Source organism: Condylostylus longicornis, unplaced genomic scaffold (assembly GCF_029603195.1).
Source record: "Condylostylus longicornis isolate FDR11 unplaced genomic scaffold, ASM2960319v2 ptg000004l, whole genome shotgun sequence".
Taxonomy (NCBI): domain Eukaryota; kingdom Metazoa; phylum Arthropoda; class Insecta; order Diptera; family Dolichopodidae; genus Condylostylus; species Condylostylus longicornis.
The window spans coordinates 17,352,186-17,375,536 of record NW_026577973.1 but is presented as its reverse complement, the minus strand read 5'-3'; the positions used below and the strand labels follow the sequence as shown (position 1 = coordinate 17,375,536).

The 23,351-nt window shown below is 22.9% G+C and overlaps 2 protein-coding genes across 5 annotated transcripts in view; one reads left to right on the top strand and one right to left on the bottom strand.

Annotated features, from left to right (window-relative positions):
- LOC129614217 (rho GTPase-activating protein 7) overlaps window positions 1-23,351 on the top strand; it is a 127,885-nt gene that overhangs the window by 44,072 nt on the left and 60,462 nt on the right. For all 4 annotated transcript variants that reach the window (XM_055528686.1, XM_055528703.1, XM_055528696.1 and 1 more), the window contains 2 exons: window positions 16,755-17,704; window positions 17,844-18,061. In XM_055528686.1, the coding sequence (XP_055384661.1) occupies window positions 16,786-17,704; window positions 17,844-18,061 (1,137 nt within the window). In that variant the 5' untranslated portion in view covers window positions 16,755-16,785. The remainder of the gene's footprint in view (window positions 1-16,754; window positions 17,705-17,843; window positions 18,062-23,351) is intronic.
- Window positions 18,883-22,384, bottom strand: LOC129614240 (uncharacterized). The gene is made up of 3 exons (XM_055528730.1): window positions 21,455-22,384; window positions 20,370-20,563; window positions 18,883-19,471 (listed from the first exon to the last, which is right to left on the bottom strand). Exons 1-3 carry the CDS (start codon window positions 21,832-21,834, stop codon window positions 19,230-19,232), a joined length of 816 nt encoding a protein of 271 aa, XP_055384705.1. The 5' UTR covers window positions 21,835-22,384; the 3' UTR covers window positions 18,883-19,229.

Sequence of the window (23,351 nt, the reverse complement as noted above, 5' to 3'; positions counted from 1 at the left end):
TTTTGTGTTGATAAAGGTACTTTTGTTTTAACAAAACATTTGAAAAATGCAGATATAAGAAAGAATTTTTAGGAAATCATGACAAGATTTGTTTGCTTTCTTAAATTACTATTGGTCTTTTCAGAATAAGAATTTCGAGTTGTTGATCAATTTATTGTACAACTGGCTTTTTAAATAACAAAATTTACCAGAAAAATCTTACTCTCCTATTTATTTATTTCTTTATTTTTTCCTTAATGCAACATTAAAATGTGCAATTATAATACAAATTTTTTGTTCAATCGTTCTTTCCTTTTGTATCCTTATCGTTTTTTCGTGTATCCTCGTACTTGCTGACCAAAGCTTTAATTTTAATCTCAGTTTTTAGTTAATCTCAGTTAAACCCTTAATTTGAATCATAGTTCTTTATAGTTTTAGAACTATATAAACCTTTTCCTGAAACAGCGCAAAAGCATATAGGGAAATTGATTATAGCTATGTCAATATGATAGTTGAAATAAGCCGTCATCTTGACCGAGTTTTTTTTAAAGGTTTTTAAGAAACACTTAATTTTATAAATGGCATAGCAGAAACATTAAATTTTTGAAACCTTAACAAAATTTCCATAAGTATCTTATATCATCCTTACATCAGTAAATATCAAAATTGTATCAAAATTTTTAGTATGAACTATCAATGTTCATTTTAATAATTTTTTCCAAACCTAATTAAGCCAAGCTACGTTTATTGAATCCACTTCATTTCTTTCTACATCTAGTAACTTAATCATAAATATATATAACTCAGTTACTAGATGTATAGATGTATAGTATTGTCAAACGTAGATATATGCAATTTATCGACAGCTTGTGTTTGTGCTTGTAATAATATATTTCGCTTAATTATGTACATGTAATAAAATAAAATATTGTATATTTTGCTTGAAAATTAGATTCAAAATTAATTTTTAGTAAGACTTTGGTCTACTACATCGAATAATTAACTTGAACTGATAAGAGTCAAATGGTATATATCTGTGTACTAAAAGAATGCAATAAGTTTATGGGTATTAACATACGTATATGTATAATTTTATAAACAAAAGTGCTGCTTTGAAAACCTTTAATTTAATTCAAATTTATCAAGTATTTTTATGTTTGCCCCAATTATATTAATAGTTATTTATTTAGTTTTATTAAGTTAATAAAAATATACACTATTTATAGAATCAAAGAATTTTATTATTTTCAGTTTTTATGAGTATACCGATAATTATTTATTTTGATTTGCAATGAGAAGGTTACCGACAGGAAAGAAACTAAATTAAAAAAATAAATTTATGCAAAAAAATTCTGAAGAGTTCTTTAAGTATCAAATAAAATTATAATATATACTTGAAAAAAAAACAATGGACTTGAGGTCTTCCATCTATCTAAGAATCATGTAGTGATCGCGAATGTGGACAATTACTTTCTTTTTATCAACTGTCGGCTATACTTGTTGGGGACAATTTAGTAAATTTTTATAAAATTTTCTGTTTAAGTTTAAATTATTTTATTTTGTGCAAAATATGCACATCTTATAAACTACAATATTGCCGTTGAAATTTTTATAATAAATTTTATTTACAAACTTTTTCAAAGAAAATTTAGCGAAAAAGTTTTTGTTTTCTTCCATTTCTCAATATTTTATTATCTTGGACTTTTAAAACTTATACCTTATGAAGTTACATGATTCAATTGCTATTTAAAATAATGGAAATTTTGGAAAGCTACTCAATTTCGTAAAATTAATAGTGTTTTTTAGAGAAAAAAATATTAAAATTCATGCAATTATTTTTTAAATGAGACTTTTTTTTATTAGATAAACAACTTAAATTTTAAAAAAATGTTTATTAAATTTTTATAGAAAAAAACTTAATAAATTTTTAGAATTCAGTTCCTTTGATTTTATTTTCTACCGAATTTTTCAAAAAAAATTTTTAGTTTACATTAACAATTAAGGCAAATTCATAAATTATGTAGTTCGCCAATTTTACTAGATTTTTAGTATATAATTTTACTAGATTTTCGTGGAAATTGTTTTATTTATTTTCATGACTTAAAAATATTTTTGTTGGTTAAATTTTAGATATATGTGTATATATTTTAATTTATATAAGTTTCAAAGGTCAATATTAATGAAATTCAGTTAATTGCGATCGTTCTTATAGCAATGATGAAATATTTAAAAATTTGATCTTATACTAGCTAAGAATTTATTATTTTCAATAATATTTAAATGATATTTTAAATGAATACATAGTAACTGTAAAATATTACGCTGTTCATTAAAATACAGTCGGACCTCCATACACCAACTATTTGACTATATAAAATGAGTTTGTGTTAGAGAAAATTAGCGCTAAGTTAAAAACAGAACAAAAACGATTTTCAGCGGTGGAATATTAAAATTTATATACGGTTACATGTATATAAATGAAATTGCTTAGAATAAAGCGAAATTACTGCAACTGCCCGCGGTAAAATTGCCTAAAATTCTATTTAATAGCTTTCGTCTTGTTTTTGTTTTAGATCATCTGTTTCAAAATACTGAACAGTTGATTTTTTCATTCCACCTGTTGTTCTGGGTAAACAATGGAGATCGTCAGTCTTTGCGTTAACTTCCTTGGTTCTGTTTTTACGACATAAGGAGCATGAAAAACAAAATACCAATTAATAATCCTCAAATCCATTTATTTGACCTCTCAAAACAGCTTTTTTCAAAATTTATTTTCCTATAAGCATTTTGTACCAAAATTTAATACACTTATAACGCTTGCAAAATAAAAATTTTGAGTTTAAGAGGTTGTTAAAATTGGTTTTAAAAAATTTTTGGCTTAAGAAGAGTTTGTGTTTGTCAATTGTCATCAAATTGATTTGAAAATTGTATGTGTTTAGGAAAACATCGGTTTACGTAGCTTTCGTGTTAACGGGGCAAAATACACAGCAATTCTGTTCATGATGCAAAATGCAACAAAGCAATTCGTGTTAAGGAGAAGTTTCTCTTACTGAAGTTCATGTTATAGGTGTTGAACTGTATTATATATTCATACACTGTTTGTGTTTTTTGCTTTTACTTTATAATTGCATGGTTTGATATACGAACAAAAAACCCATTATTAAGACTTAAAAGAGATAAAGATTTTCTTTCAAAAGTACATTGTATAATTCATTTACATACATACAAAAAATACTTATATATAATTTTTTTTAAATATATATATGTATGTAAATGACAGGGTTATGCATTTTAAATGTGGTTTGATTTTAAATTGAGAAGAAGATAAGTAAGTTATTTCATTAATTTAAAGTAGCATTGTATATGTTTATAAAATTGTTATATTGCAATAGCGATGTTTACAAATTTTTCTAAGTCTATTTAGATTTCTTCACATTCAGGCTAACAGACACTAAGTTTACTAAGTAAAACTCATTTTTTCTTCTCAATATGTTAGTTATGATGAAGTTATAACGAAATAAAATGCTATATTGTAACAAAATTGATATTTAGTTTTCGCCTTGCCTACAAGTCAATATCAAAAGGTAATTTTTTGATGCTGACACCATATATAAAATTTGGAAATTGCACTTCAACGTCACGTATCAAATGGGTTGATAATTCTTAATATACCCTGTACAGTATCGGTTGTTCTTTTGTTTTTTTATAAATATTTCAGAAGCAAAAATTCTGTAATCATCTTAAAAATATCAAAGAACAAAAAAAGAAGTTAAGAAAATCGACTGAACAAAGGGTGATTTATCTACTAAACATACATACTTACATATATTCGTACATATACATGTATGTATATATTTTTTGTTTGTGTTTTGCCAAAGGAATTACAGAATTGTTTTTGTTTGATTTTTAGTTTAATTTATTATTATTGAAATTCAATATGATTTGTCATAATAATTAAAATTTAACAATAGTTTATTGATAAATACATAATTTTAATATATGTATATAAGTGCATAATAAGAATAAGTAATGTATGCATGTATTATGGTTACTATATTTGTTAAGATGACTAAGTGATTGTCACAACATACTTAAAACGATTATTTTTATTTAAAATTAATGCGTATGTATGTACATACATATGATATAAGAATAGTTTTTGTTTTAAAGTCTCAATATATTTCATAAATTTATTAAATATACATATTAAACTTACATTCCCCAAAATAATTATTATGAATTTTTGTAATAAACAATTAATATTATAAATGTACTATAAGTATGTAAAACATGTATGATCTCCAAGTGTTCAAACATTAATATTGTACAATCCAGAATTGCAGTGGATATCTTTCTTCTTTTTTAGTCTATGATAGATGTTGTTCAATTAGTGTTTCAAAATAATTAAGTATAAGAAATATTTATTATATATTTATATATTTAAAAGTTTTATTATCTGGCAAGCAAAAATATATTTCTACCTTCTAGAATCTAGATGATCTACACCATTAATGTCATTCGTACATATCATAAACTAAAAATGACATAAGAGGGAAGTATGATATATGTAGCCAAGTTATAGAGGAGTTGTAGTTTGAGATTGTGGTACCTTTTAAAGTAGTTTGCAATTACAGTTCTCATACCAGTTAATTCTAAATATCTGAATTATTAAGAGAAATTCAAAAACCAAATGTTATATAAAATACTTAGTCTGTTCCACAAGTAAATAATAATCAAAATATAACGTGTATAAGTAATTCTATTCCAATTGTAGTTTCCATTTTAGAATTAAAATTAATATAGTTAGTCATTAGGTCCATATATGTAAAAATAAAATGTTGGAGGTTTACGTTAATAAATAATTTTTTTTTTGTTTTTAGAAAAAAAATTGTAATTTTAGTGAAAAACAAAGCGTAAAGTTTTTCACCTACACTGTTTGCATATTAATTATTTTCTAATTAAATTCTAGTAAACAAATTACATACTACCTTACTTAATGCAGTTGTAAAATATTAAAAAATTTCTGGAATTTTTCTCATTTAATTAAATCCCGGTCTTTAATTATCTACCTTGAAGGTTTACAAAGTAGAAACACACAATTATGTTTATATATACACATTTATTTGTGCGAGCTTATATGGGTACATAACATTCATTTTGGTCAAGGATTGATTGCAAAACAGCTTTTATCAAAACGCATTTTTTTTTATTTCCGGTAAAACCAAACTTGGTTATAGAAACCTATATATATATGTATGTACATTCATGTAATACAATATGAATGTGAAATAAAAATCTTGAATTAAAATTAATTTTCATTTCAGAAAAATAAAAAAGAAAAACAAAATTTTTTAATAAACAATTCGGTCTTGTATTACACTTATCTCTAGCGCATTAATTTCTTCCATATACGTTGCATATATATATATATATATATATATATATATATATATATATAATAATATGATATATATATATATATATATCATAATTAACATAACATGCATATTACATATATATGGGAGCATATGTAAGAGTACATATATGATCATACAAACGGTCTAAGTAGTCTAAGTAACTTGTTAATTGAAATGTATTTTAACGCTAACGAGAAAATGTAACTTTAATCTAGTTCTGTGTTTTTTGTGTTTTTGCAAATTTTATTTGTGTTTACTTAATGTTACAGTAAAATCTTATAAATCTTCTAATATTTTATCGAAATTTATGTTAATTGAAGAGTATTTTTGTTTGTTATAATATTCTTTAAGTACTTAGTTAAAATCTATAATTAAAATAAATATTAGTAATTTGACTTTTAAATAAGTGAAAATCTATGTATATGTATGTATATATGATTTTTAGCAAAGTAAATTATTTCATAGACATAATTTATTTATTCTTTAATTGGATCATATTTTTTTCGTTAAGGCATAATTTTAGACTTAAAAGCTTAGTGAGAAGTTGAAGAATTGAAACTAGAATTAACAATTGGCAAATAAAGGAAATGAGAATGAAATTTAAAAAAAACCCAACTTTTGGGTTTCTGCAAACTTTTCGATATCTGTATGCTTGGGCCCCATGCCAAATTTATTTTAAATTAATTTTACATCTTTGGTATCTAATGTCATTCATATTTTTGATATATACATACATATATGGAATTAATGAATTCATTCCGTAGTAGAAAATTTTATTGAGCTTCTTTTTCGGTATTTTTAATTAAATTTGTTTTGAAAACACAGGTAATTAAGTATAATTGGTTTTTAATTAATTTTTAATAATTAATTTGAAAATTTAATTGACATTTTAAAACTTTTAACTTAGAATGAAATTTCTCTTTTTTTTTCTAATTTCTTGTCATCAAAGAGAATTTACTGTGTTTTTTTTAAATAGAGGGGGAATGATATCAAAGTTTAATTATTGTGTACACACACACATACGTACTTTTTTTTATATATATGTATGTTTAATGCATAAATAAGGAGAAATGCATAAATTTCTTTCATTTGTTATCATATTAAACGTCACATTTACTGCCACTTATATTGTTTTTGTTATTATTATTATTTTTTTTTCAAATTATCACACCGTGACAATATTTCAAACTTCAAGCACTTCACTTCATGTAAATTTTTTTTTTGTTGTTATTCTATTATTGTTTTTTTGCTGCTTGTTTGTGAAATTTGCCGATAGGAAAATTAACTTACACTTAATATTATAAATTTTGTTTGGATGTGTATATAAATACTTACTTACCTTGCATGCAATTTATATATATTTTAGTGTTGCCAATATATCGGAAATAACATATAGATTTTGGATGGCTTTCACTTTTAAATATTACATATACATACATACATACATATGTTTCAAGTATAATTGAAATCATGCTTATTAAGAAAGAGTTGCATATTGTATTCCAGCACAGTTTCAAGTTTTGTATGACTGAGTTCGTAATACTGAAAGTTTTTGGTGTTCTAAAATTTTTTCGAATAGTTTATATGTTACTAATTTCCAAATAAGTAATTGGAACTTAATTTGCGTAATGATATACAAAAGGATGATATTGTACAAAACAACATAAACTTGAGAGTCTTATATATACCTATTTTAAATAGTTTTTGTTGATAATGGTTTTATTTATATTTTGTGCCTCTAAAATAATTAGACTAAAAGAATGTGAGAATTACTAAGAATCTATCCTTTTTGGTTTCTTATACACTTTTTAATAATTGATATTACACTGAGTTTGTTAAAGTTAAACTCAGATTTTGTATAATACAGATTTTGTATAAAAGTGTATATTAAAATGAGAAAGAAATCTTATTAGACAAGTATTGATGGCAACTCTGCTATTATGTGTATCAATTAACCTATAAAATATGTATATGTATACATACATATGTGGAAATATATTGTATGGCAATTTAATTTACTTGTTCATTTACGACTCTATTACATGTCGATTTATATTTTCTAGTTTGTAACTACCTGGATTACATGAAAACACAAATTGAAAAAAAAAAAAAATAAAAAATTCCATTATATTGTTTTAACTAATTTGCAAACATTGTAAGCTTTTGACATTTACAATTTTTTTGATTTCATTCTAAATTTAATTTGTAAGACAAGCTTATGACTTTCAATATTTTTTAATATTTGTGCATTACTTATGTGCTGATTTGTTAACTGAATATGCGCTTTGTGAGTTGTATGCGCGTATGTTTTTTAAATTTTAAAATTATATTTAAAGATTGTTATTTTAAATTTGCACGATTTTTTCCTGTTTTGTTTGAATTTCATTGATATTAGGAATTTATCAAAAATTATTTATATCGCTGTAAAGTCAAAAAATTGACGTACTCACCAGACCTAAATATTGTTGAAAATGTTTAGGGATGATTTTGTAGAAAAATTTTTTAAAGACGATAAGCAATATTAACCAATTCTGGATTCCAAACTGCTTTTTTGAATTGTTGAGGAGTCATTTCCTTGAATTAATTGGGTTCGTTGAATACATATCTATAAAAAACAGAGTTTTTTGAGTAATTAAAGGAAATATTGCTTACTCAGATTTTCAAAAACTGGTTTATAAAAAGGGTCTAAATTTTTGAAAGAGATTTTGATTCATAAAAAGAGATAACTAAAATTGGCCTTATTAAACTTAACAATAGATTTTTTCATCTATAGTCGAAAATTGTCTTTAATTTCACAGTACTGTCCATTTTAATTTTTCCACATTAAATAATTTTGATTTGTCGACTTAGTTTCAAAGAACTCATTCTACAAAACAGCAAACGTGGTGATTTGTCACGATTTATTGTCTTGTAATTTAATCTAAGGCAATTAAATTTATTTGTTTGTGAATAAGTATTCAATAAAAACAACTAAACATAATATATAATAATTCATTCCAAATATTGAATATACATTCCAAATCTTGAATAAAAGCTAATTAATAACTATAATATTAAGTTTACTTGAATTTCTAATTTATTTAAAAAATGTTGCATAGAATCAAAAAGAAAATATTCTTAGAAGTAAGTATAAGTATTTTTCCACATACTCAACTTAAATATTAACTCTTATGATATTTTACTGCAATACATTAACATATTTCATTTGAACGGGAAATTATAATTTAAAATCATTTCCATGATAAAAAAATTAATCTTCGATTATGGTGAAAAATTTTATTCATTTCATGCATTTATGCATTAGAAAAATAATTTTGCTAGAAAAAATAATGTCATTAATTTTAAAAATAATGTTAAAACATTGAATTTATTGAAATGTAAATTTAATATAAATTTAGTAATTAACGGCAATTATTGACTAAACACTTAAAAATCAATTTACCAGTTCAAAATGTTGATAACTGCAATTACAGTACAAGTTTTCACTAATCAATTAATTAGAAAAAAATGTATACTCGTTGTATTTTGCATACACATACATGCGTAAATGTGCATGCACCACACACTTGCAAGATTAACAGGAAAACCAATTTGTTCGTTTAGATTTCGCATGATTATAAGAAGGAAGAAATCTGTTTGCTTCAGCTATTTTTGTCCTTTAACGCATCTTGTGAAAATAAAATGTATTATATAAAACATTGCCCATACATTAGATTCTACTGAAAACAAATAGATATTTTTCATTAAGAACACTCCCTCCCTTTAGGCATTTATATGCAACTCTTTAGTAAATCTCCGTAAAGAAATAAAATTTTCATTTAAACAGATTGAACAATAATTATAGAGGTCAATACTGAGAGAATTACTGAGAACATATCGATAACGAACTATCATTGATATTCGCAAGCAAATATAAATTACAGCTATAGTATCTTCTATAATTTTCTTATCATTACATGCAATTTTCAATAATAAATTCTACCATGTTGAAAAGAAATCAGAAAGCAACTACTTCCATTTTTCTTTAAAAACTAGTGACATGCATAATTGAATAAAAAAATTAGACGATCGTAAGTAACTTTGTGCGTTAATATTTAAATAATGAATATATATTAATTTTTGCTCCAGACAACAAAAAAGTTCGTAATCCCTGGTATACATATGTCAATAAAACTTTGAAAAACTATTTATGAGTTTTATAGTTTAATTTAAGAAATAGGTACAATATAATAAAGAGAAAAGAAAATTTCAGAAGGAAGAAACACCCTTAATCAATTCAAAATTCGATATTTGTTGGTATCATTTGCCTTAAAATTTATGTGATTTATAAATTCTATTGTAGATGTCTAAGCAAATTTGTATACAAATTTACATATGTTTATTCATTTAAAATAGAATTAAGACAAATAAACAATATCGTGAATAAATAAATATTTTTAGAAACAATTATTTTCATAAAGTTTTTATTTTAAACATGTTTATTATATTGCCTTTCATAAAAAAAGAAGAATATTTCAAGAATGTTGAAATATTTGATGTGTTCTTCAGGTCTTCATAACAACCTACATACATACTTGTATATACATGAAATAAAAAGAAAAACGGAAATCATATTTGATGTAAAAATTATAATGAAAAATCTTATAAAAAATTTTCAGTGAAAATTTTCAATGAATTTTTTATTTGAAATAAAGAAAACTTTTGGCTTTATAAGTTTGTGTGATGATAAAATTGTTTTAAAAGTTATACTCTTATTCATTTAATTTGGTCCACAACTCATGAATTTTTATTAATTGCTAAAACTGCAAGAAACAAACAATTAAATGAAATTTCAAGTAAAATTTATGAACATTTGCACGATCGCGCATTTATGTGTTTTAGGTGTTTTTGTATTAAAAACGATATTTGCATTTTTAATAATGTATGGGTCTTACATTTAATAATACGAGTTGAAGAAAACTCTTAATGTAACACAATATTATTGTAATTTAGCTTAAGCCATAGTTTAATTTTTTAACTATAGTGCAGAATAATACATTCAATCAAAATAATACATCCAATTGTTAGAACTTTCAAGTTAATCAAATCAAAACGAAAATTCGTGAGAATCTAAAGCAATCGAACAATGATTAGAAAAGTATAGGCTAATGCCAAAATCATATTATAAAAATTTGGACGAATTCCAATTTATTATCAAAACAAATGTGTTATAAATCACTATTATAATATCGTATACGGAATTTATTTATCAAAATTAGGATAAAATTAATTTTATCAACAATTTGTGGCATTAATATGAAATGATTTATATATAGGGAATATTGTCTATATTACAAGGTGTTAGAAAAAAAAAAAGAAACCAAAAATATTTTATATATTTTAGGTTTCCCTAGTTGTGCCTTTAATTATTGAATTCGAAATACATAGAAAATTTTTTATATCGTAAAATTCATTAGAGTTTTAATTAAAATGTTTGGTGCAATTCAGATTAGTTTGTAATTTTAATACTAATAATGTTGACGAAATGCAGCAGCAAAGTTAAAATTTAAAATTTTTCTAAAATTAAGATATAAACTAAAGTTTCAAAGTATTTCAAGTTTTTGGTCAAAGAAGCAATTTTTTAATAAACTGAAACATCTTGTACTTGTAGTCTGTCGTCACATGGAGTTGGTTGTGTCTGCCCTTTGGACAAGGAAGTTAATCTAGGAATTTATATCCTGATTTAACATTTTTTCTTTATGCCCATAAATTTGTGCGAAATGATTGATAAATTAAAAAAATTTATCACTGAACAAAAAAATGACACCCAAAAAAAATTTTTCAACATATACTTACATACATACTCGTATATATATATTTAAACACATAGTTACTCATAGAAATACAAACTTGTATTCTAAAAGCTCAAACACTAGATGAAATTTTTATTTTAATAATTTTTTTTATTGAAATAGATGTTTGGTTCTATTTATATGAGTAAAAAGTTTGGCCTAAACAAATTACAGAAAATTAATTATAAATAAATTTTGGTTATTAATTGCTATAATTATCGTAAAAATTATGAAAAGCAAAAATTTTATTGGCTCATTGATTTTTGGATTTTTTTTTTATTATATAAATCTTTTTTAGGAATTAATGTAACAATATTGATGTGTTTTTAGATTATTAATTAATTTATGATAATTCTACTAAATTAAGAAAAGTTTAGTCGATAAATTGGGAGAATATTAAAATAGTATTTAAATATGTAATTGCCATTTGTAGGAATTTAAAAAAAAATTATGTATGTGTGTATGTGTTCGCATTATTAATAAATTAAGATATTTAAAAAGGTTAATAATTCCTTTTTGAATTTAAAAAATACTAAGTAGTTATGCAAAAGTAAATAATAAATTTAATAATGAAACTTAATAGCATTTAGCTGATTTAAATTTTGACAGCATGTTATGTCTAAAATTGTATTTACTAGTGACATTCAAACTGTAAATGAGATAAAGCGAACATTAAAACAAGCAAAAATTTTACCTTGGAAATAGAAGACATTGCTCGTGAATGTCAATTTTCATCATACATTTGAGTTAATGCCATGCGTCGTCGTTAGTTCCTCTTAAATTCTAACCCTATTCTGGGGCTCTATTACACCAACCAGTTTGATTTTTATTTTCGTTTTTACTTTACTAAATTTAAAAAAAATACTTTATTTATTTAAATAGTTCATTAATGTTTTGACTTGTTGACTTAATGTATTAATGCAACAGGAACTTTGATTGATTAATTAGAACAAAGTAAATGGTGCAATTGGGCCCCGGTTGTACCATCCATTTACTTTTTACCAAAGCAATAAAAGTAAAAGTTTTTTTTAAACACTTTCAGTCTTCTTTTTGTATTCAAATTGCTTGACAGTTTTAACAGTTCAATAAATTCAAATTGGATGTTTAAACTAAAGAAATAATTTGTACTATTAGAGAACTTGTTAAAGCTCTCAAAGCTCAAAATAACAGTTTCGCTCTTTATTTACAATTTGACTTTTTTGGAATTGCTATTTTTATAATAAACGATATCAAATACATAATATATTAAATTTAAAAAGATAAAAAGAATCGTAGCCTTCCATAGGATATAAATCAGGAATAATAACTTACTTGTTTTAGATACAAAGTTTTCATAATTTTAATATCACCCTGCAGCACCGTAGAATGGTTGTTTATCCAAAATTTAAAGTGTGAGATAAAGGCAGCCCAAATATTCCTTTTATCTAATCTGAGAAAGAAATTTAAAAATTCTCGAATCAATTTCATAATTGTAATTTTTAAATTAAATCTTATTTTTTATTATTCTGTTTAAATTACTCACTTTGTTATTCAATTATTAACAGTAAATTCATTTTAACATTTAATTGTTAAATTCATAAGTACACATTAACATATATGTATATATATATAGGTGTATATGTATATGTATGTATATAATTTGATTTAAGTTAATTAATTAATTGTTGATCGTATAAATAAAATTTTGAATCTTTTTAAATAATATTTACTTTAATTTATTACTCGTAAATTAAATATTTTTATGAAATTAAAATGACAAAAGCGAGCTTTATGTTAACTTTTAAATTATTAATAAAATTAGTTGCTGAAATTTAAAAAAAAAATTTAAACAATTTTAATTGAGTAAGTGGAAATAAAAAATTGTTTTTTAAAAGGAAATGTTTAAAATTTTTTTAGTATTTAATGTAATCTATACGGTAACTAAGTAAATAAACACAATTAATTGATGGAATTGATTTATAATTAGATAAATCGTTATTGGAAACCCTTGGAAATTTAAAATTTATCTTATTTCCCTATCATATTATATAATCTAATATAAGGTGTTGTTTTATTAGTTCTAAATTTTTTTCGGAGTAGTATAATAGTATCAAAAAAGATTATATACTTATGTAGGAGAAAAATTTGTATAAATGAAAAATTACTTTGACCAAACCTTACTGCAAAATTTTATTGTTTGACATTTCCTTAACAAGTTACTTAAAACCCGAATTTTATTTTGATCACAATACTAATTTTCTTAATTAAACAAAATTTTTTCATAAATAAACTTGCACCCAGTAAGCTAAATTCAATGAAATTTTTTGTATTACTTTATAAAAATTAAAATTAGTACTAGGTTCTGGTAAAATCCTAAAGGGTTATAAAAGCAATGAAAAAATTTTATGGTAAATAAACTATTTAGTAGATAAAAATCAGAAATGAAACCTTAAATTCATAACAAAAATTTATATTTTGCCCATCAAATTCTATTTAAGTTGCTGAACATTTTAAATTGTATATTTTGGTAAGATTATAAAAGATATTTATGAAAATCTTATTCGAAATTACATAATGTTTTATAAAGTATTATAAGTAATATTTGCTACAAATGTATTCTTATAAATAATACCTAAAATTTGATGTACCATATCACACGAAATTATAAGAAATCATATCAATATATTCTAAAGCTGCTAATAAGCCTATTCTAAAGCTGCTTTTTGCTTTAACAAAGATTATTTATGTATTAAGGACGTAACGAGAGCTACCCATTCTTAATTTTTGGAACAACATTTTGGGATATTAAAAAGGACTACTTTTTTCTTTTTTTTTAGAGAGAACCATTTCCGTTGTGATATTTGTTATGACGTTAACGTTTAGAGTAATTTTAAAGCATTTTTTTAGAAAGCGATTTGTACTGTTTTATTGACAGTATTGTATACAATATTGACACAAATTTTATCAGACGAATATCACTATTAAAAAGGTAAAAAGGTCGGCGTCAGATATAGGTTTTCACAAATGTAATCGATTTTCATTTGACTGAAATAGTTTAAACAATTTTAAAGTGTAAAGGAATTATTTTAATTAATTAAAATGAATATAAAAATTAAAACTTTATACTGACATAATTTTGTACATAATATTGACCCTCTTTAGATCGTATTACTGACACCAGTTTTTAAAGCTAAAATACTCCGAACCTGTAGTAATTTCTTAGTGTCAGAATTCGGACATTAGAAAGAAAATTCAAATTCGATTTTAATTAAATAAATACAAAAATAAAAATTTAAATATTTTAAAAATGACGTAATTTATAAAAATACGGATTTTTGACGTAATACTGACACATATGTCAGTAATAGAAGCAGGGTCGAATTTCAGATGTTTCTAATACTGACAGAAATTATTTGTTAAAATTCTTATTTATTTAACGTTTTTACTCCGAATTACTTATAAAATAAGATAAAAAATAATCAAAATATTTAATTTAATATAAATACATATATTTTTAACCCTCAAATAAGTCAAAAAACAATAAAAACAAAATCGGAAAAATTAAGCAAAAAGTATAAGAAATTCTCCAATGCAACCCACCATTGCTATGTCTATGGAAACAAAACTGATTTATGTTCAATATTTTGGAGTTATTTCAAAACTAAATAAAAGGAAGTATTGCGATAATTTGAATTAATCTAGAAATAAAAAATATATATATATGTTGTATAGAGAAAATCTCTTAATAATTAAAAAAAACCCCGTATATATCAGTATCACCGCCACTGTCAGTATTATCGACACTTACCTTATGTATGTATAAACAGTAAATATTATTCCGTAGTGAAATTAATTAATTTGTTCGAGTTTTTGAATTCCGTCATTTCCTTTTTAAAACTAAAAATAATTTGATCAATTCCATTTTTATTTTTTGTACAATTAAAGTTAAAAATTTTTAAAAATTCATTTATGTATGTGTGAAATTTAAATAGATCTAAACAACCATTATAAATAGCATAAATAATAGATCATATAACTGTGTACATACATATGTGCATAAGACTATTTTGATGACTTTGAAATTCAATAGTTGTGGAACGCAACTTCCTTTCTATCCTCATATATGGTTTATGAATGAAACAATTTAATTATTTGTCTTCTTATTAGTCCAGAGGTTTAAGCATCAAAATATATTTTTTAAAACTTATTATTCTATATTTGTTATTTTTCTAATACTTAATAAGAGATTATGCGTCATTTCCATGAAATTTCATATTCTATTTTATTTTGTACGTTGTTAACTACTTAATTTTTATAATTTTTTTTAAGTTTAAGTATTGTTTTTATTTTCTATATTGAGTAATTTAATGCAACATATAAATATATGACTATACATATATACAATATAAACTAAAAATATCTCAATGTAATATGGATGTCTGAATTAGAATTAGTAACGTATAAGTGTTACATAAAAAAATACAACTCTGAGTCATAAATTAAATATTTTAGTTATTGTCGTTTTATAGTATATTATTTAGAGAAAAGAAGAAAGCAAGTATTTGTATAGGAAAGTGGGGGAGAGGGTTATGGTTGACTTCAATTCATAATAAGTAGTAGTGTTGAGAGTACTTTTTAATTTATTAAATTCATTTTTGCCATATTTTTAAATTTACATATTATACACGTATTTGGTGTCTGCTATTTTTTTTATTATTTAAGATTAGCATAATAATTTTACTTTTATTATTTTTTAATCAATATTGCACCACGCTAACTATTAAATACATGTATTAAATGAATATTACAATTGACACATGATAAGACGCAATTGTGTTTTTACAAATACGTGCTACGAAAGACCTTCGTTTCATCAATCGTTAAGAAATCATACTACAAAATTTTTTATTTTACAAAAACAAAAATACAATATTTTCATTTGAATTCAATTTGATTAATAAAATATTAAAATTTAATTATTGTTGCAATTTTTCATGCTAAATTTTAAAATATTATATTACTGTTTTATTTGATTAAAATAATTTACACAATTAATGTCATAACTATTATAAAATAGTATTTGTCTATGTTTAAAGTTAAAAATAATTGTAAACATTAGTTTCAAATTAATTGTCATTAATATGACAAATGGTAATTTTTTATTTTACTGGAATTTTTTATTTTTATTTTACATTTTAATTTTTTCGTTTTTAAATTTCAAAAATAATTTAAAATAGACTTTTCGAAATTTAACTAAAATTAAATATTTATGAAAATGTTTTTGAATCAGTAAATATTTTAAAAATAGCATTGGAAAAATTGACAACGCAATTTACAAATCAAACATTGGCAACTTGTTTATTATACTAATATTTTGGAGCCTTGCTTCAAGTTGGGTTTGATTGGATTCAAACTATTCGATTGGATAAAACCAATCTAGAATATTAATGGAAATAATGTGTTTTCATATTTTTAAATATTTTAACTATATAAACATTGATAATTAATAATCGAATTTTTTTTCTAATCGCCATTTTTCTTTTTATAGATTTTAAAAATATTTGACACAAAATGTCAACATGTCAAAAGCTAAAGAGTTAGCATTGGTTAAAGATCCCGTAAAATCATCATCATCATTACCAATAACAAAAAATGATCATCAAGAAAGACGTAAAGAATTTTTTAGAAAAATATTAGAATCAAAACAACAACAACAAAATCAACAAGAAAATTACGTAACAAATCAATGTAATATTTTGATGGAAAATAATTTTAGTTATATTGATGATGATGCAGGTGGTGGTGGTGGTGATGATACAGATACAGAGGATAAAAACAATAACAAAAATAATAAAAATTTTCATCAGAAATATAATCGTAGTAATAGTCTAAGTGAAATTGATATTGATTATCAAACTCATCATCATAATTTTTATAATAAGCCGCCACCTTCAACTCCTGTAAAATTGAAAATTGTCACAATTAAATATGATTCACCAAATACTAGCCTTAATAACAATAGCAATAACATTGAAATAAATGATAATATTTTATTGAAAGAAAGAAAATCTGAATCGAATGTTAGAAATGAAATTGAAAAATTTAATAAAATACATTCCAAATCAAATATTGATGATAATAATAAAAGATTTTCAAAGAAATCAATAGATTCAGATAAAATTATTAATAAAACTTATAAATTCAATAATAATATTAGTAATAATAATTTTAGAACTGTAAATAATAATAGTAACAATATAAATATTAATAAAAATATTGGTATTATTAATAATAGTAATAGAATTTCATCACCAAAAGAAAAATTAATATCAAATAGTAACGATAATGAAAAAAATAGAAATAGTAATAGTAATAATAATTATAAAAATAATAATTTAATTAAAAGTAAATCATCTGGTGAAATAAAATTATTGGGAGCGATTCCAAAAGACACAAAAAATAATTTTAATAAAATTAAAAAGGACACAAAAATGACAGGTATAATTTACAAATTTTAAATTTTTTCCAAAAATAATAAAATTTAAAGATTTTTTATTTATTTATAATTTTTTTGTTTAATAGTGGTAAATTTAAATCATTGAGTAATTATAATATTTGTTCTTTTCTTTCATTTTAGAACTATCAAACTGCCAAGATCATCAATTCTCAATTGAAGATAATGACAAAAAATGTTCACAATCTAATTCTAAGATTTCTAAAAATAATATTAAAGAAAAATATATTACTAAAGATATTGAAGGGCAAATTGCTTTTAATTCAGAATTGTTCGGTGATATCAGTGATTTAGAGGAAGATCCCTATATAGAATTACAACAATACTTGGAAAAAGTCAAGGTAGTTTGAGAAAACTGATTGCATAAGTTCTCGATTGCCGTTTTGTCCTAAAATATTTTTTATGACTAAAGAGAATTAAAGTTCTTAAAATAATGTTGATAATATCGAAGTTCACGACACTCTTTTTAAACCTTTTACTTAAATTTTCTTTTAAATTCTATTTAAATAATGAAATGTAAACCTTTTAAACATCCATATTTTTTGTTCCTTATAAGATTAGGAAAAGAATGCGTTACAATCAGAATAGTTGTTATATTTATAATGAATTCTTATAATATTTTAATCTTCAGAAGCGGCTCCCTTTCTAAAGCAAAAATATTTTAATTATTGTTGTCTGTTCTTTTGTTATTCGCCGAGATTACATCAACGAATATATAGTTACATATACATATGTACATATGTATGTTATAAAGAATTGTTTTCTTTATTGATTATTTTCTGAGTCCTGTTTCATTTGACAAAAGTTTTTGCAAAAATAAATTAAATTAAATGAAACTGTCAGTAAATTTTATAATAATTTTAAATTAATTTTTATGTGCCACATTTTTTTCTCGTTTTTATTAAATTGTTGTATAATTTGCTCATTTCTAACAATTTCTGATTTTTCAATTTAATTAGTGTGATATATAGAATAGAAAAAAATATGTACTTAGTTTTTATTAATTTCTTCTGATTGAATACTCTATTAAAAAATAGTAAAATTATTTTAGAATAATCAGGAAAATAAAAAATATTATTTTAGAAGTAAAATCTTAAATTACACCAAATTGATTTATTTATCAGAATAATTAAAATTTATTTCATGTATGTATGTATGTACGTATAAAGTTTCAAATAAATTTCTAATATAATTTCAAATATGAATAGATTATGTGCCCCCTATATAATATTTTATTATAAAATATTCACAATTCTTGATATGTTTTTCATTTTTCAGCTATAATAATTTAATTTACAAACAGAGAAGATTACATTTTGGCTAAATTGTACTTAAATTTCAAATGAAATTAAATCAGTTCCAGCCCTTACTGAGTTTAATTTTCACTTTTTTTTTGTAATTTGATTTTTTTTTTCTAAATTTTATAAACTCTTTTTCATCTTTTTTTTTGCTTTCAAAATTGCATTATCAATAATATTTTATAGATTAGTAATTTAATTACATAAAAAATTAGAAAACTTGTTTTTTTTTGAGTAAAATATTTCTCCCATTAAGTGCATTCTTTTTCCCACGGTTCGGAAAAAATAAATCGTTATATTTGAATATATCCTTAATTTTATCCTTTTTTGTATTTGTTGCTTTTTTTCCACGGTTCGGTACAAATAATTCATAATGATTTTTAATTTTTTCTAGTAATGGCATTTGTTTTCTGCCTCTTGGTGGTATGAAAAAATCTTTGAATCCTGATGAATCTGTTTTAAATAAAACATCTAATTTAAATAGAATAATAAAAAAATTGTCTAAAAATTATTTTATTTTTTATAAATTCGGTGGAAATTTTCAAAAATTCAACATTATTCAAAATGCAAAATTTTCAAGTATGACGATTTGGAATTTTTTGATTAAGATCTTAAATATTAATTTTTCATTATTCTTTGTTTTTATAGGTAAGTTTTCAAGCTAGTGCAAAATTTGGCATAATAAAGAGTTGAAATTTTGTTAGTTTCCAAAAATACCAATTTCACTTAGAAATGGGGTTATTGAGTTTCAGAATATTTCCACAGAATTGAGAAATGAATTTTCTAAAACAAATGGAAATAAAAATTTCCAAAATTTAATTTTGCTATAAAATTTTATTTTATATGATTAAAATCAATTTATTGTTTTAATTAATTAACCTCTAGTTATTATTCAACATTTTTAAATCTTTTTGATAAAATAAGTTTGTAAAATTTATAAAATTGTTATACAAATAAAAAAGATTTTAATTTTCTAAGAAAAATAATAACAATTAAATAATTAATAATTAATATAAAAATAATTCAATTTAATTAACGCAAATTTCCGTTTATTATTCAATTATCCTAAGAAACGTATAGCTAGATTATTTATTGCGTGTTTTGGTTCCTATTTTTAATTCACGTCAGTCACATAAAAAATTAAAATATTTAAAAAAAAATAATATTTTCTATGTTATTAAGACGCTCTGAATGTGATTCTTATGAAACCGTTTTAATTACAATTTTAATTAATTTTAAACCTTATAATTGTTTATAATTTGATATCATGAGTTTCTCTTTAATATAAAACTCTTCATTTTATAGAACAAAACTTCTAAAGTAAATGATAATTAGTTGATTTTTTTTTTACCTAATAAATCATTTCCACCATCCTTTGGTATAACAATATATTTTGGTTCTTCAGCATAAAGAGGACCTTCTCTACGCCCAGATGAATTTAAACCAGAATTTGTTAAATCTTCAAAATAATTGAATCCTAATGAAGCTAAAATATTTTGCATTAATTTATATTTTTGCATTAGAATCTCATAATCGTCATCAAGTCTATAATTAGAAAACACTTATTATTAATAATGTGTAATATTTTATTATTAAAAATACAAAAATATTTTAATAGTTATGTAATATAAGAATATTTTGATAGTTTTATGAGTTCGAAGGTTCAAGGTGTTGAAGTTTAGACCCTATAAAATTTTTGACTTATTAATAGATAAATTTTTGACTTATTATCTTTTATTTTAAGATAATTAAAATTATATTTAAAATTTTGTATACGAAAATCTTATACAGGAAACTTTTAATTAAAAATTTAATAAATTGATTCTTAATTGAATTTTAATTAATTTTAATTTTTGTAATTATATTGTTATTACAAAAACGGCAACCATGCAAAAGAATTAACATGAGAATTTGATTATTGCTAAATTTTAAGTAAAGTTTAAGTTTCTGATATTGAATTTAAAAAATATGTCACACTAATCAATCATGCTGCTAATTTAAACGTTGGTAGTCTCGACTGTTAGATTGTAGATTTGAAAGGGTTTATAATGATTAAGAAAGAAAATCCTTGCTTAATTTGAATAATTTCAAAAAAGGTTTGAAAATAATTTTTCTGTTTTTTAAATAAAGTTCTAACAATTTCTGATAGAAAAAAAGAAATTTGCAAAAATTATTGAACATCAAAATTGAGCCTCATTAAAAGGCTGGAATGATAGATTACTCTACATGCGATGGGGAGCAAGAAGATCCATATATTAATGTTGCTCTTCTTGAGCAAATTATTATTTAAATCTAATCGCTAATTTATAAACTCTTATGTATTAAATTGAGTTTTTTCTATTCTTAATTATGTTTGAATGACCACCATCTTTTTTTAATTTAAATTTTCTTAAGTTCTTAAATAGGTAAAAACAAAATTTCTTTTTTTTTAATTACAATTTAACATCTGCTAAATGTTTTTTACTACAATCTTCATGACTGCTTTGATAATTTACCAGCTCCTCAGAATTTTTCAAATTATTTTTCTCAAAACGTTTTTTTATTTCTTGATCTGTTGTAAAGCCATCAATATAATCACTTTCACTATTCATTTTTGGTAAATTTCGTGCTTGTAAAATTTTTTCAATTAAATTTTTATTATTTTTTAAATCATTTGTAAATCTACCGGATGACAAAATATCACTTGAATCTATTAAAATTGTATTGTCCGGTTCAAATAGTTGTTCTTGTTGTGCTTCATGTTGTATTGATGGTATTGACATAGATTTTATATATCCGAGTGTTAATAAAAATGTTATTACGAACAATAGTGACATTTTATATTTTTATTATTATTTTTTTTATTTAAATTTTGATAAGAAAAACTGTATTTGGTAAATGATTTTGTCCGTAGTTCCACTACGTTTTAAAGTGAATTTTGAGCTCAGACTAAATTCAATAGGATCTTTGAAATTTTCTTTTATACTAATGTGTTAAGTAAAATACAAGAAAGTTACTGCAAAAACAAAATAATAAAGAAGAAAAAAGTGTAAAGGAAAATTTTGAAATCATTGTGAAAAAGGAACTTGATTGCTCTTGTGGAAATTCTGCGGTCCAATTAATAGGTAAAAACAAAAAATGAAAAAAAAAAATAAAAGTAAAAATAAGAAGACAAATCAAAATTCCAGTAAAAAGTCATTCTTTAACCTATGCTATTCGTCATATGTAGAAGCTTCTAATGTGGGAGATGTAATAAATAATATAGAATGTTATGGAAACCATGAAAGCGGAATAAAAATGATTTCTCAATAATTTCTATGTTTCTAAAAGAGTTTCAGATTTCTTCTTCTAATTGATGCGTGAAATTAAATAACACATTTATAAATCCAAATACAGTAAAACCTCTATCAGACCAATAAAGAATAAAATGATTAACATAAGCGATAGGACAGAATACTCTAAAAAGAGTATTAAAAAATACTCGGTCGAAATTTTGTCGGCTTACAAAACAACTAGCTTCATTGAATCACTTTCTTCACATTTTTTCCAAGAAGATTTCATTTTCAGTTAGTTCCGCCCACACTTGTTTTTAATATTCTAGACTTTTCTTTTTCATTTTCTGAATGTAAAATCCAGTTATCTTAAATTTTTCTCGCTTAACAGACTGTTGGGCATAGTTAACTTATTTGTTTATGTTCAAAATTATTAATTACAGGTGCTTAAATATCGATTTTAAAAAGATCGATATTTAAGCGCCTGTAATTTGCTTATCGGTTTTTAAAAGATTCTTGAATTTTAATTTGTAAAATTTAGGCTGAAAGGTAATGAACAACAATATTTTCATAACTTTTATTTTAATTTAAAAATTTTCAAAATTTTTTAAAATATTCTAGTTTACTAATTTGGCAATTTAAGGTTTGTTTGTGTTCAGTATAGTTTAGATTCATAACCAAAAATGGCTACCATAAAGAAAAACACCCAACGAACATAAAACAAAATTTGATTTATTTTTTAAATAAAACCCAAGTTTTTAAGCTGAATTCAAAAGGTATTTTTTTTAAATAATAGTAACAGTGTAATTACAAAAATCGCAATTTATGTAGCCTCCACTGTATTAAGAAGGACACAAATAGTGTTTGTACGTACGTTGAAAGGAATAATATGAAAATTGTTATGAAAACAAAATGAAATTGAATTTTAGTGATAGAAACGAAATTAAAAGCAAAACAGGACGAATAATAATAAAATAATTCACATCGATTCCCATAAGAAATTAAATTGAAAACAATGTGAAAAACATGCTTTACTGTTGCTGGATTTTCAATACAGAAGACTTTCTATAAATAACGATATT